Source organism: Phalangium opilio, unplaced genomic scaffold (assembly GCF_054372755.1).
Source record: "Phalangium opilio isolate 3A_F unplaced genomic scaffold, DU_Popi_V2 ptg000079l_1, whole genome shotgun sequence".
Lineage (NCBI taxonomy): Eukaryota > Metazoa > Arthropoda > Arachnida > Opiliones > Phalangiidae > Phalangium > Phalangium opilio.
In genome coordinates, this window is record NW_028324187.1 from 5055366 (window position 1) to 5070362 (window position 14997).

Consider the following 14997-nt stretch of genomic DNA (forward strand, 5'->3'; position numbering starts at 1 on the left):
CCCAGGAGGTGAAGGACGCTTTCCTGAACTGAAAGCAACGCCTACGGGGAAATTAATATATTATGTTAATTTTAAATAAGCCAAATGCACGTGAAGTATTTACTTCTGGCGCATCTTTACACTATAAAAGCAAACATTTATACATAAATATAGCATTTCAACCATTTATACTGATACAAATGTCATTTTAATGTCAGTAAATAATAATTTTGGTACCAGCGTTGGATTTGAAGCAAAGAAATATTGCAAAACCCATTTTTTTTTTGTAAACAATGTTCAAAGAAAACAACTTAAGGCTATTTATTACAATAAAAAAAAAGTCGCACGACGATTAACTCTGATGATTATCAGAGTAAGAAATGATTAAACATTTTTCTTCGCGTTTATCATTCTTTGTCCAAGATTTCACGGTTATTTAAAAACAAAATCTTTCTCGAATTTCGCGAGATTTGTTCCTAGACCCACTATGTTATGTTATGTTATTTTTAATTAAATCAAACATTTAAAAATGACTTATATAAAGTTTTTTATGTAATTTCAAGTCTCTTAAACGTGATAAAAAAATCTCATTTAATTTCAATAAAGAAGTGAATAATAGAGGTTAAATGTAAATAGAAATAATAAAAATTAATCTAATTATTAAAAGGATCTATAAAAATTAATATTAGTTGATATTAATAAAGAGAGAAAAACATTTAACATAAAGAAAATTGATAGTTATTATAATTAAGCCTAAATTGTCCCGTAATTTATAGCTTTTTAATTATTTTTAGCGGTTTGTTGGTTACATAATCTTTTTGTCTAATAACTCACTAACAGAATCAAAGGCCCTTTGTACACTAGACAATGTGCGGCGGAAGAAAATACGTCATCACGACGTCATCCAATAAAATGTCGGAACACTATAGAGGACTTAGCGATGAGATGACGTTTTAAAAATAGGGAAAAGGGGGCGTGACGAAAGAAATTGCGGTAGGGATAAAGCGCGCAACTGCAAGTAAATTTACCCTCAATTTCCAGTTGCAGATATCATAAAAAAAATTAGCTTGAAGCCTAAACAAAAACATTTGTGGCGATAAATATGTAAATTATCAATAAACTAATAATTTTGATTTTTTTTCTTAAAAAAAAAAAAAAAACTGTGCCGCCAAATGAAAAAAATTACAATTTGTATAATTTTTTCATACAATAATTATAGTCTTTGAGTGTCTTGTCAAACACCCAACAAGCGTTTTTTCATTTGTGCTTACGATGACGCAATAATAATATACCGTATCTTACTCTTTTAGTCTAAAAGAGTGGCTTAAAGAAATTTTTTATTACAACAATATGAACCGGGATTTAGTTGATATTGCTTCGAAAGAAAAGAAAAGAAAAGGTTTCATAATCCTAAAATCTTAGCATTTCGCTTGGTGACGTAATCTGGACGTTTTCATAATTAGTTTTAATTCCCATTTTATTCAATAATAACTCGCCTAAAACCGTAAAGCAAATCCTACACTTATAACAACGGAAATCGAGGGGCTAATCACTGTAGACTGATTATGGAAAATCATTTTAGCACTGTCAAAGGCAGGGCTTTTAAAGATTACGCGTAATCACTTTAGTAAAGCACTAACCAACGAGATATACAAGGCCCATGCGGGCGCCAATTTTTTAATTTTTTTCCCCGACCTAATTTTAAATCGCCACGATTCTCCGCTAGAGGCGCGTTTAAGTCTAAAAAAATTATGTAAACCTACGTAGCCATCTGTCTGCTCTAAGTTTCGAGCCTCGAGCGAAGGAGCGCGCGGCGGGATTTCATGTGCATTAAGCCTAATCAGTAAAGAAACTAAAAAGCGCCATCTATCAACCACACAAGTCAAATATATATGGGTGAGGGACCCCCCTTTGAAGTGAGCGTGTATGGGCCTTGTACATCTAGTTGGTAGTAAGTAAAGGTATCGAACCTCGAGCACGCGGCGTGATTTCATGTGCATTAAGCCTAATCAGTAAGTGTATTAAAGAGACTAAAAAGCGCCATCTATCAACCACACAAGTCATATATATATATATATATGGGTGAGGGACCCCCCTTTGAAGTGAGCGTGCATGGACCTTGTACATCTAGTTGGTAGTGAGTAAAGGTACCGATTGAGTGACCAGCCCCTCGATGGAAATTGACTCATTTGTTGCTATGGTGATCGTTAACGAGGGGCGAAATTAATTTTAACCTTACCTAAATTGAATTGAATCCGTGGCTGTTTTTTTATTGGGGGAATGGGGAACGTTACTGCGATATGATTAATTAATAATTATTAATATATGTACAATTTAACGCTACAAAGAAAATTAGATTATCTATGAAGATGAAAGAATTAAAGAAGGAGAAGAAGAAGACGACCCCCTATTTATTTATTTATTTATTTATTTTTATCGTATCTGCATTTATATTTAATTTTAATTAATTCATTTATAAATCTATTTCCTTTAAATCATAGGGGGATTAATTAATTAATATACGCTATGCAAAAATGACATATGACAGAAAGCACTGCAAAAAAAATTAAAATAAAAGGAATTTAAACAATCCTTAACTTACTATGTAAAAAGAAGAAGAGAAAAAAAAATTATTCCAAGTGAATTGTTTGTATTGTAAAATTTCATACACGTAACCATCCATGTTTAGTTGTTTACCGTTCAAACTGCGATGCGATGCGATGCGATGCGATCGCGTCATATAATTAAAATTAAAATTAAAGCTTTTACGGTAGACGATTAATCAATATATCATCGATGATTGTAAATTGGTATTTTTCTTTTTTTTTTATACTAATATTGTACAATTTTTATCTTGGTGCATTTTTTTAATCAACATACGTAATTTTTAATTTTTATTTTTATTTTTATTTCCTTTGATGCGTTTCTTTCTAATTTTATTCTAATTTATTTTTAATTATTATCTCCCCTGATTGAAATGATAATTAATTAATAACACAGTGAGCAACACAGCCTGCGATATAATCCACTGGAGGGTTGTTTGTTTGTTTATTTGTTTATTTTTTATTTATTTTTATTAATTAATATTTTTTTTTGCGTCGTCTGCTGGAAGTTTCACCATTTTTTTTTTGTTAAATTTATAATCTATAGATGATTTGCGTCCTGAAACAATAATAATAATTTGCAACGTTTTTTGATGAAATAAATGGAGTTTTACGTTTCATTGTATGTTAATATAATGAAATCTCCACAAAAATTAAATAGCCATTACATCAGGCCAGGGTTCATACACCTTTTGGAAAACAAATTTCCCTGAGATTTCCCAAGGTTTTCCCCATATACTTCCCGGAGTTTTCCAGGTTTTTCCCTTATATGGAGTATCCTATGACGCAAATGTTAACGAAAGAGGGGGCAAATATAGGACTATAACATAGTCAAAGGACATCCCCCTATCTCTAATATAACCAGAGTTATGAGCCTCCAAAATTTAGTGCAATGTTAAGCCTATGGAGGGGGCTATGTTTTTGAACATTTTGCTTAATTACTCGGCCCCTGTTTGTCGTAGCTCTAAGTTTTTAGTATTGTTGGATGGGGGGGGGGGCAAATAGGACTATAACATAGTCAAAGGACATCCCCCTATCTCTAATATAACCAGAGTTATGAGCCTCCAAAATTTAGTGTAATGTTAATCCTATGGAGGGTATGTTTACGGACATTTTGCTTAATTACTCGGCCCCTGTTTGTCGTAGCCCTATGTTTTTAGTATGGTTAGAAGGGGGACAAATAGGACTATAACATAGCCAAAGGACATCGCCGTATCTCTAATATAACCAGAGTTATGAGCCTCCAATGTATAGTGTAATGTTAAACCTATGGAGGGTAATGTTTACGGACATTATGCTTAATTACTCGGCCCCTGTTTGTCGTAGCTCTAAGTTTTTAGTATTGTTGGATGGGGGGGGGGCAAATAGGACTATAACATAGTCAAAGGACATCCCCCTATCTCTAATATAACCAGAGTTATGAGCCTCCAAAGTAGTATAATGTTAATCCTATGGAGGGGGCTATGTTTTTGAACATTTTGCTTAATTACTCGGCCCCTGTTTGTAGTAGCTCAAAGTTTTTAGTATGGTTGGATGGGGGGCAAATAGGACTACAACATACTCAAGGGACATCCCCGTATCTCTAATATAACCAGAGTTATAAGTTTCCAAAGTTGGGTGTAATGATATTCCTAAGGAGGGTATGTTTACGGACATTTTGCTTAATTACTCGGCCCCTGTTTGTCGTAGCCCTATGTTTTTAGTATGGTTAGAAGGGGGACAAATAGGACTATAACATAGCCAAAGGACATCGCCCTATCTCTAATATAACCAGAGTTATGAGCCTCCAAAGTAGTGTAATGTTAATCCTATGGAGGGGGCTATGTTTTTGAACATTTTGCTTAATTACTCGGCCCCTGTTTGTAGTAGCTCAAAGTTTTTAGTATGGTTGGATGGGGGGCAAATAGGACTACAACATACTCAAGGGACATCCCCGTATCTCTAATATAACCAGAGTTATAAGTTTCCAAAGTTGGGTGTAATGATATTCCTAAGGAGGGTATGTTCATGAACATTTTGCTTAATTACTCGGCCCCTGTTTGACTCAAATTTCCCTGAATTTTACTCTTAAAAATTCCTAAATTTCCCTGAGGTTTTTGTCAACTATTTATTTCCCTGATTTTTCCAGGTTTGTATGAACCCTGTACCTGAATTATTGCGATTAAAATTAATTAATCACGCCTAAAAAAACTCGATGAAAACGCGTCTACAAATATTATATCTATATAAAAATGAATAAACTAAAATTGATGAATGTTTGTAGAAATGCAAATTAAAAAAAAAATCAGCCCAAAATACTAAATAAATATTGAAATAAATAATACAAAATTTGTACAGGTAACATTTAAGCGTAAATTAATGAAGCACATACATAAGATAGGATATTATGTTGAAAGCAGCGCTACACTCCTTTATTAACGTTCAGTTTTACTTACTTCTAAAACATGCTCGATGCTGGACTTACATTTTGCGAATTAGGCATTAGCCTCCAATAAACCTCCTCAATCACAGCTCGTCTAAAATTTAAAAGTTGAGTTACAAGTCCATGATGACCTATGAGCGACTGATGACACAAACGAACAGGGTTCGTACGAAATTTTTACTTTCAAAATCCCTGACTTTTCCAGGTTATCCCTGACCAAATTTTGGCAATATCCCTGACTATTTAAAGGTGTTTACCAGAGCCCACTTCATAATTACACCTGTCTCATATTTAGCATTGGTCGAAGAAATCATGGTTTGATATACCAAATGAAATCCCTGACATATCCCTGACTTTTTAGGATTTTTTTTAAATCCCTGACTTTTTAGGATTTTTTTTAAATCCCTGACATATCCCTGACTTTTTAGGATTTTTTTTAAATCCCTGACATATCCCTGACTTTTTAGGATTTTTTTTAAATCCCTGACATATCCCTGACTTTTTAGGATTTTTTTTAAATCCCTGACATATCCCTGACTTTTTAGGATTTTTTTTAAATCCCTGACATATCCCTGACTTTTTAGGATTTTTTTTAAATCCCTGACATATCCCTGACTTTTTAGGATTTTTTTTAAATCCCTGACATATCCCTGACTTTTTAGGATTTTTTTTAAATCCCTGACATATTCCTGACTTTTTAGGATTTTTTTTAAATCCCTGACTTATCCCTGACTTTTGCTCCTATTTTCCATATCCCTGACTTATCCAGGTTTTTCCAGGTTATTCAGGTTCCGTACGAACCCTGACGAAATTGATTCTTACTTGGCACACAATCCTCCTCCAGGCGGAAGATCAGCTATTTCTTCTTCACCTAATTGGTGCATTACTTCATTCAAATCCAACTCGCTCTTGTTCGAAACGATATCTACATGACGCGGCTTATAAATTAGCATTGAAGTAACAAAGAAACATTTAGGGGTGGGGGGAAGGCCTTCCCTACCTCTGATTCTATTTTCGAGTACGGTATTTAGTTCCTGATCTCTATTTCGGGCTTCCTGACTAATACCGGGAGCACCCGGTAAGGTTACAAGCACAATACTCATATTATCTTTACTACCCTGGAGTAAAGAATTGGGCTTAGAAAAGTGTGGCGGCGTTGAGACTTAAGTTAAGTCAGAGATTTACCTTGTAGAGGCAAGTATCTATGACTTGACTACATATCTTTTCTAAATCATTAGTGATTCGCAACTGGTGACGCACAAAATCGCAAAGTTCCTCGTTAACCATGACGTCCCATATGCCGTCGCAAGCCAGGGCGAAGAATTCGTCATTATTATGGTCACGTTCGTGAACCAAAATCTCGGGTTCGGGAGAGACTAATTGCTCGCAAGGACCTTTGCCTTCAACCTGCTTGTATTCGTAATCGCCCAAGGCTCGCGAGACAGCCAAGGATCCGTTAACCCGTTGTATCATGACGCTCCCACCCGCCTTTTGAATTCTCTCCTTTTCGGTCGGGTTAACTGGTTTGTGATCTTGCGTTGAAAAGTAAGCCCTCGAAGATCGAGAGAGGACGGCTCGAGAGTCACCGCAGTTAGCGAAAAATATGTGAGTGGGGGATACGAGCGCGCAAACTGCCGTCGATCCGCTACGATCCTCTCCCGATTCGACTTCCGGGATTGTTTTCATTTTTTCGTCGAGACGTAAAAATCCATCACGAATACCGCTTTTAACACTGTCAATGACTTCGGGCGTAACCGAACTATTTGTGGCTAAAGCGCTAACTTTAAACTCTTCAGTTTGGATGATCGAATCGATCAAGTTCTCCGCACAATGCGCGCTGACTCTGGCACCGGCGTGTCCGTCAAAGACCGCGAAAAAACTCCACTGGCTAAGTCCGTGTGGAAGGCCGATACGCGCGCAATGCGCGTCTTCCATCTCAATTCGCCAGCCTTGCATGCTGGCCAGACCGTAAGACAACCCATTGCCGGCCCCCTTTTCAGTGTGCTTTTCAGTTTTAGGAGTGTCTAAAAAGGCTCCCATAACTTCTGCAGTCTGAAAGTCAAAACGGAACCCAATGTACCTAACGAAACGCGACAAGATATATATATGCTTTTGACGTATTTAATCAACAAGGGCAAAAATTATTTCCCAATACTCCGTGTGGTTTCCAATGTGCTAAGGTCGTATGTACAACACCCAACAACGATCTAAGGTGATACAGTATCACGTATAGAGTAGTGTCGGTAGAGAGGGGAGTAGACTGTGTATCCCTCCCTCTAGGCGCGCTTTTGTAAGAGGGAATACTGTACGCGGCTGGTAGGGGGGATGACACTGAGCTAAGAGATAGAAGGGTATGACGTTTGCATACGTAGAACTGACATTACTCTATACACTATAAAGTTACCAAGAGTGCTACATAAACTTGAGAAATGCCTGCCCAATTCAATAGTGTGTTACCACGAACTTTATAGTGACGTCACATGCTCTTATCTCTTACCTTATTTTCAGGCGACCATATTGGCAGTCGCGAGACGCCGTCAGCTTGGGCAATACAAATTCGGGACCCAATATTGACGTCACAGTTTTTCCCCCCTAGCTTCGTGGTAGCACACTATACTGGCGGGCTACAACAGTGACCACGACACTATAAGGTGCCATTACTAGTTTAGCTTACATTTTTATCTCTTTCGGTAAATCGTAAATCATAGCAAATCAACACAATCATAAATAAACCCTTGCAGTAACAAATTTCAGTATATAGTTTGCCAAAAAACTAAATCCGTCTATACTGTACTTACTGGTCTATTGAAGGCGTTCCCGATGTCTATGTGATTTCAAAGCAACCTTACCTCCCACTGAGGGAAGGCGTTCTAACAGAACAATAAAACTGGTTCTGAAGTCGTAAAACCAGTAGGGGGGTCAGGGACAATATAAATTCATAAGGGACTAACAAACAATGAAAAAATTCTCAATTTCCAGGAAGTGTTTAAAAAATGATTCTTCACTTGTACAAACTCTTGTAAGATACTTTGACAACCCCTTTTAGAAGCCCAGCTTTATACTGAACTTCAAAACTGTCCTCGCGACAGCCTCGATAAGATCGCGATTGCGATTGCGGCCACCCGCGAGTTTTAGGGTTACTTTGATGGACAACTGTATCGAAGCCGATTTGTTGGAAAGCTTGTATAGGCGAAATACTTTCTTTATATGCCGGTTTGTTGGGTGGGCGTGGGAGGATGGGGGGTGTGGACATGGTAGCTAGGAGGGATTCATTCTCAGGGGGAAAGGGCACTATTTATAAAAGTTGGGATGCTGTTATTCAACTATAGTTATCACTGAAAACTTCTCCTGACCCTTCAATGTATATATATATATAGACAAGTGATATCTAGTTTACTAGGGAGAAGGTATAAGATGCCTAAGTATTTCGCTGCCTCTCCTCAGTCAGAAAATACAAGTAATTTTCGTCATTCGCGTCGCGCTGACGTGAGTTTTCAAGAACCAATGAGATGCTGGTTGTAATTTAGAGGCGGGGATTAACTCCGGACCTACTATACGTTTGGACTGGAGATAAAGCTAGAAATGTGGACCGAATTTATACCTTCTCCCCAATAAACTAGATATCACTTCTTGATATAGAGTTGTAATAGGTTTTTAGCTACAAGTATGAAAGACATACTGGCTTTAAGATTATGATCTGTTAGCGATGTGGAGATAAGATAGACTGACCGTCCTTTTTAGATAGGTGTGGTAAGAACTCAATATAGAGTAGTGTCGGTAGAGAGGGGAGTAGACTGTGTATCCCTCCCTCTAGGCGCGCTTTTGTAAGAGGGGATACGGTACGCGCCTGGTAGGGGGATGACACTGAGCTAGAGCTAGATGTCAGTTCTACTTATGCAAACGTCATACCCTTCTATCTCTTAGCTAAGTGTCATCCCCCCTACCAGGCGCGTACAGTATCCCCTCTTACAAAAGCGCGCCTAGAGGGAGGGATACACAGTCTACTCCCCCCTCTACCGACACTACTCTATGGTATGACGTTTGCATAGTAGAACTGACATTACTCTATACCCCAACCCTTGGCCATCTCTAGTATTACCTTAGAGAGTTAGAAAACGTGAATACACTTTACTAACACGCCCTCCCCATCCCCAACCACACCTACCTAGTAGGGAAAGTTTTTTACTGACTTGTTGAACTATCAAAGCTGTCACTTTTACCAGTCCCCTTTACCATTCAATGGCATCCCCTGCACTGCCTTTTTGGCAATGATGCACACATAAATAACTGGGTATCAAAGAATAACTCCCTTGGTTATTACATAACCACAGAAGTAATAAATCTACTAAGCTTTTTTGTTTTTTTGACATTTAAAGTATTTATACAAAAGGAAATAGGACCTAATAGCTCTTTAGAGTAGCCAGGAAAAACCTCATTAAGGAAACAAATATCTTCCTTGTAAAAACAATCCAATTCACTTACCATTTACAATGTGGGGAAATAAAAATTCATAAATACTACTTAGGTAAATACATCTACCAAAAACTTAAAAAATATAGAAGCAAATACTATAAGGATATGTAGTCAATAATGGTATCAATAAATAATTTTCATATTTGCCTATAAGAAACTTCAAACTTAAAACACTTTGTGTGTTATACTGACAAAAACAATTGCAATATTTGCAGTATGTCTTCATGAAATTGTAAATTGTGAGAAAAGCAAAGAGGAAGTTATACTCTTAAAATCTTATCTATTTTTATAAGATCAAATAGAGAAACAAATTAGTCCACTAAAACTGGGGCTGACTAATGGGTACTATCTATCTCCAATATTTAGTTAACTGATATCTCATCATTGTGATATTCTTGACAGTCAAAAACTTCAATAGTACTTACCAATATCTATCAGTTATCAATCATAAACGGTAAATTTATATTCAGATCGAAATCCACACTTTGGTTTCAATCATCAAAGAGACCCAACATGGTAACCATTCTGAAATGGAAGATTACCAATTGCATCATAGGAAATCCGCGGCCGTTAGAAATAGCTTCTAAGTCATTAACTAAAGCCAAGGTGGATTTTTCTCTTAAAATTTTGATATTTATCGCCTTACATTTAGGTGAATAGCGGTAGGACATGCCAGATCGGAGTTGTCTACCAATTACTAAAGTACATGTAGTAATATTCCAACCCGAGGCCAAGGCCTATTTTAGAATGGCAATGGGTTGAAATTGAATCATGAATGGGGTGAATTCGTGAAGAGATCCCCCCAATGCGCGCGAGGTTGGGAAACCGTTCGTTAGGCTTAACGAAAGTAGAGGAAAATAAACAAACTTACCAAATTTATTCGCGTAATGATTCAGATCACATGATATTCTACCACGTACCAAGATTCTTTCGTATTTTTCAAGCTGATTAATAGCTTTGTTAATTAAATCGACTCGAAACAACGGCAAAAAATATAAACTTTAGTGAGATTTCGATATCGCGAAAAAAAAGTTCGGTAGCTTTAGGCCTTAGCTTTTTCCCTTCCGCAATATTCCAGTTTCACTACTGAAATCCGGCGACTAGGAGTAGAAACAATCGTGACCGGAGGCGTAACTTTATATTGATTTCCTGTAAATCGCACCTAGTTTCACTTTCGAGAATTTTCATTGGTTATTCGATTCAGTCTGCTTATAAGTTATAAGCGTAGTTCTAGAAGATAGGACGGTGGATGATGACTCGGAACTAAACTAAACCGGTTTTACCAGAGAGAATTTAGAAGAGGAGTGGAAGGTCCCCCCTTTGACTACGAATGGCTAAAAGTGCGCCTCTTTTTAGGGTAGAAAAAAGAAACTAAAAAAAAAACAATTTTTTGGAAAAGGTGGCAATAAACAAGCTAATTAGCCATAATTTGGAAAGTTACCAATAATTAGGGGCAAAAACATATTATATTTAGTAAAATTTTGGAAAAGGGGAAATTTATTCAGTTGATAAAACTTGATAATAACAAAAACAGGCGCACATTTAGCCGCTCATCTTTGACTCTATTAAACGTGATGACGTCCAAACAATATGTCGCGTTGAGCTTTTTGGGGTAGGAGAGTTTCCGGTCACATGTTCTAAAATCTCTCTGTTACAATTTACAAACGCATCATACCGGAAATCGACCTGCCTAGATAACGTTTAGCAGACGACGTTGCGCTACATTCCAAACCACCCCTTCCACTCCCCTTCTAAATTCTCTCTGGTTTTACGTAACCTTGGTGTAGTTGTTGAAGTCGCGATGGTTATGGAATTCGTTCATATATTTCGAAACAACACGAAATTTTTATATTGTTTTAATCCGACGGAAAAACAGGATTAGTTCGTTCGTTTCGCACCATTAAGCGCGATTAAACAAATTTAATTATCAACCCAGGAAAACTGTAGACATATGCCAGTATAAATGAAATGGTAAATTTTGATGTCTCCGTTGACAACAACGAAATTAAACCAATAATGGATAGTAACTCTGTCAAACAGTTTAACTCTGGGGGAAATGATCCAATTGAACCCCATCACGGGGCAACTGCGTCTAATTTTAACATTTGGTGTGATTGGTGTGGAGTGCGTGAGAATTTACGCCGATGCGGACGATGTCACTGCGCTTACTATTGTTGCAAAGAACACCAACGTCTGCATTGGAAAGTCCATAAACAGGATTGCGTCGAGGTGAACAAACTAACAGTAGTACAGACTCACAAACTAGAGAGTTCCGATAATATTTCCTTAAAGAAACAGTGCCTGACACCCAACACGACAAGCCCAATACATCAAGTAACGCCAACTGCGGCACCCTCGAGTTTAAATGGTTTAGACATCGCGTCGGATGAGAGTTTATTCGGAATCGCCAGTGCCATGGAAGATAAACTTAACATCGATTTAAATATGCTTTTAGGTGATAACCCTTGGAACACTGATCAAACTAGCAAACCAAATGTTATCGAAGCGGGTATCCCCACAGACTTGCAATATGGTTACGAGTGTAGTAACCTAGACGCGCAAAACTTTGATAATGACGTAGCCACGCTAGTCAATTCCCCTAATACGGATTATTGCGCCCCCCCAGACGCAAATGATTTAAAAAATGTTTTAGGTAACGATCAACTGTGTCCTCGAGGACCCCAACAGTACGATATCAGTCAAAACATAACTTACGGATCAGCCTCAAACTTGCCACCTTATATACCGCCGCCCCAACAATCGGATACTACCAGTAGTTTAATGAAACAATATCAGGAAGGGGCGTCGTCTAATTTTTCATCTGAAATGAATGTCAGTTTATCGGGATATAAGGGTTCTACCATGGTTTCCTATCAAAAAGTGAAACCATTCTTACACGAATTGACTGATTTGGATGAACCCAGTAAATTATCTCAACAATTAGGAAACCCGCCTGGAAATTTCGTAAACCCCAAAGCGTCGCCACAATGGTTAGACCAAATTTGTGGTAACATTATAGAGGATTTAAACACATATGGCATATGCGTCATTGACTCCTTTCTCGGGAAACAATTGGGGGAAGCCATTTTGGATGAGGTTAAGGCCTTATATAGCGACGGGACGTTTCAGGAAGGGAAAGTTGTAAATGCTCAGACAACAAACCAAGTTACGATACCCGTTAGAGGGGATAGAATTACTTGGGTGGATGGTTACGAACTGGGATGTCAAACCATTGGTATTTTGATAAATACTCTGGATACTTTGATTACAAAGTGTAATAAAATGAAAAATAGCGGGCTTCTATGTAGATACAAAATTAATAGAAGGACCAAGGTAATTTTATCATAAAATTTCGGGATTTGTAGAAATAAACAACGTTAGTTTATTATCAGGCTATGATTGCTTGCTACCCTGGTAATGGAACGCATTACGTCAAACACGTTGATAACCCAAATCAAGATGGCCGATGTATCACTAGTATCTATTACTTAAACAAAAATTGGGATGTTAAGGTATTTTCAAGAAGCGATATCTAGTTTATTAGGAAGAAGGTATAAGATGTCTAAGTATTCGCGTTAGGCCATAGTCCTAGTCCCCCTTTCAAAATACAAGGGGGGGGGGACGTAAAAGGAGGCCGGGCTATTTCGCTGCCTCTCCTCGGTCGGAAAATATGATTGTAATTTTCGTCATTCGCGTCGTCACGCTGACGTGAGTTTTCAAGAACCAATGAGATGCTGGTTGTAATTTAGAGGCGGCTGGGATTAACTCCGGACAGGCTACGTTTAGACTGGAGATAAAGCTGGTATAAATGTGGGGCGAATTTATACCTTCTCCCTAGTAAACTAGATATCGATCGCTTCTTGGTATTTTATTATAAAATACCCCCGATTTGCGTGAAAAAACACAACAACAGAATAATTGCTTTGTTGTAGAAACACGGAGGTTTACTAAGAATGTTTCCAGTTGGTTATGATAACCACGTGGCTAATATTGAACCGCTTTTTGATCGAATACTCTTTTTCTGGTCGGATCGGAGAAATCCGCACGAAGTTTTACCCGCTTATTCAGTCAGGTAATGCTCAGGGGAAACCGCTCACCAGATGGCGTGGCGCTAGATTATAATGGGTTTAAACTAGCGCCATCTACAAGTACATTAACCACGGATGTGTATTGTAGAAGGAGTAGAGACTAGGCCTCTAGAGCCTAGACATAAGCGTACTAGTGCTCCACGCACAATTTTCGCGCATACCGAGCCAATGTAAACAATCTCTGACATCACGTGTTTTAAAGAAGGCGTCCGTTTTCTTCTTTCCCGGCTTAATTCTTTGAATATTTTCCATATTATAATTAATATAAATTTAAATAAGATTTGCAAACCGTTGAGAAACTCCTGTCACTCGCTCGGACTCGATACACAAAAGACCGAGGCTTAACCCTCCTGAACGTTCGTAGCTCGCGGCCATCTTTATTGTTTACGTTGGCTCGCCTAGGTTTGGAGGGAGGGTCAAAATTCATACCACCTTTTTATGGACAAATAAGGTCTAGCTTTTTTTAGTAGAGGGGAAGCTACGAGTCTCTACTCCTTCTACAATACAGCTCCGTGCATTAACGGTTCTCTAAATTAAATTCCAGATTTGCCATAACAGTATGGTATTGCGACGCGGACGAAAGAACGAAAGCTTTGCTTAAATTTCAAGGTACAGAGTATAACACACGACGGATAAATTGAAATAATAGTAAATATAATTTTCATCTCAACAGAAAGTCACAACAAACGTCAAGTTCAGTAGAAAACGCGTCATCTAACCATACCTGAGTGACTAACAAGTTACTTAGGGATAAACAAACATCACCCAATCAATTTTCTGCCTATACCAATCTGCCTGCTTTTAGTTTTAGTCTCTTTTTCTTAATATTTGATACTCAAAAATTGCTCCTACGTTTTAATTTTGATTTTTGAGTGTCTTTGTGGCAACAGCCTTAATATTTCAAGCTCAGAGTAACGAACGCGATTACTCCCTCTAATTCTAATATAAACTGTAAAATAAAATAGCGGTAACGGAGGTTACTATTTGTGTGTGGTATTTGATAAAGCTTTTTTAGATAAATGCGGTGGTACTTGCTAAAATGTTTTTTTTTTTTAAACAAAAGTGCCAAGAAATTAGCGGGTTGTATTGTAAGTACCGATCAACAAAACCTCAAGCCAATTATTGCCCATACTCTAATTCAATATGATTAAAGCTTTTTTTTTCTAGTAGATTAATTAAATTAAATTAAATTAAATTAGTTTTTAGCTTATTTAAAGACGTGTACCGGACCGGTAACCTCCTTTGTTTTAATTCGTAAATAATTTCTAAGGCCGAGCAATTATGTGCCTGAATACAAACTTGGCTGAAATGTACCGGTATATCGAGATATTATTTAGATTACAAGTTAAAATTATATTTAGTTTCTATTGTATTGTATTGATTTGAGATATATTATGGAATATAATAAACTGTTAACTTTAATATGGCCTCC

General features: G+C 37.4%; 2 protein-coding genes across 9 annotated transcripts; one reads left to right on the plus strand and one right to left on the minus strand.

The window, feature by feature from the left end:
- Nucleotides 1-164: 164 nt before the first annotated feature.
- Nucleotides 165-10569, minus strand: alph (protein phosphatase alphabet). Of its 7 annotated transcripts, none has more exons than XM_089845794.1 (8): nucleotides 10349-10569; nucleotides 10124-10214; nucleotides 9903-10002; nucleotides 6190-7084; nucleotides 6005-6122; nucleotides 5827-5929; nucleotides 5018-5098; nucleotides 165-3141 (listed from the first exon to the last, which is right to left on the minus strand). In XM_089845794.1, the coding sequence occupies exons 4-7, from the start codon at nucleotides 7042-7044 to the stop codon at nucleotides 5020-5022; spliced, it is 1155 nt and encodes a 384-aa protein (XP_089701920.1). In that variant the 5' UTR covers nucleotides 7045-7084; nucleotides 9903-10002; nucleotides 10124-10214; nucleotides 10349-10569; the 3' UTR covers nucleotides 165-3141; nucleotides 5018-5019. The 7 variants fall into 7 exon arrangements, with proteins under 7 accessions (XP_089701920.1, XP_089701919.1, XP_089701918.1 ...); XM_089845793.1 differs by having other exon boundaries at nucleotides 6190-7056; nucleotides 10349-10568; XM_089845792.1 differs by lacking the exon at nucleotides 10124-10214.
- Nucleotides 10570-10706: 137 nt separating this feature from the next.
- On the plus strand, nucleotides 10707-14987 carry Hph (HIF prolyl hydroxylase). Of its 2 annotated transcripts, XM_089845785.1 has the most exons (6): nucleotides 10707-11448; nucleotides 11518-12810; nucleotides 12870-12989; nucleotides 13410-13549; nucleotides 14110-14174; nucleotides 14239-14987. In XM_089845785.1, exons 1-6 carry the CDS (start codon nucleotides 11446-11448, stop codon nucleotides 14265-14267), a joined length of 1650 nt encoding a protein of 549 aa, XP_089701911.1. In that variant the 5' UTR covers nucleotides 10707-11445; the 3' UTR covers nucleotides 14268-14987. The 2 variants fall into 2 exon arrangements, with proteins under 2 accessions (XP_089701911.1, XP_089701910.1); XM_089845784.1 differs by having other exon boundaries at nucleotides 10708-12810.
- The last annotated feature ends 10 nt before the right edge of the window (nucleotides 14988-14997 follow it).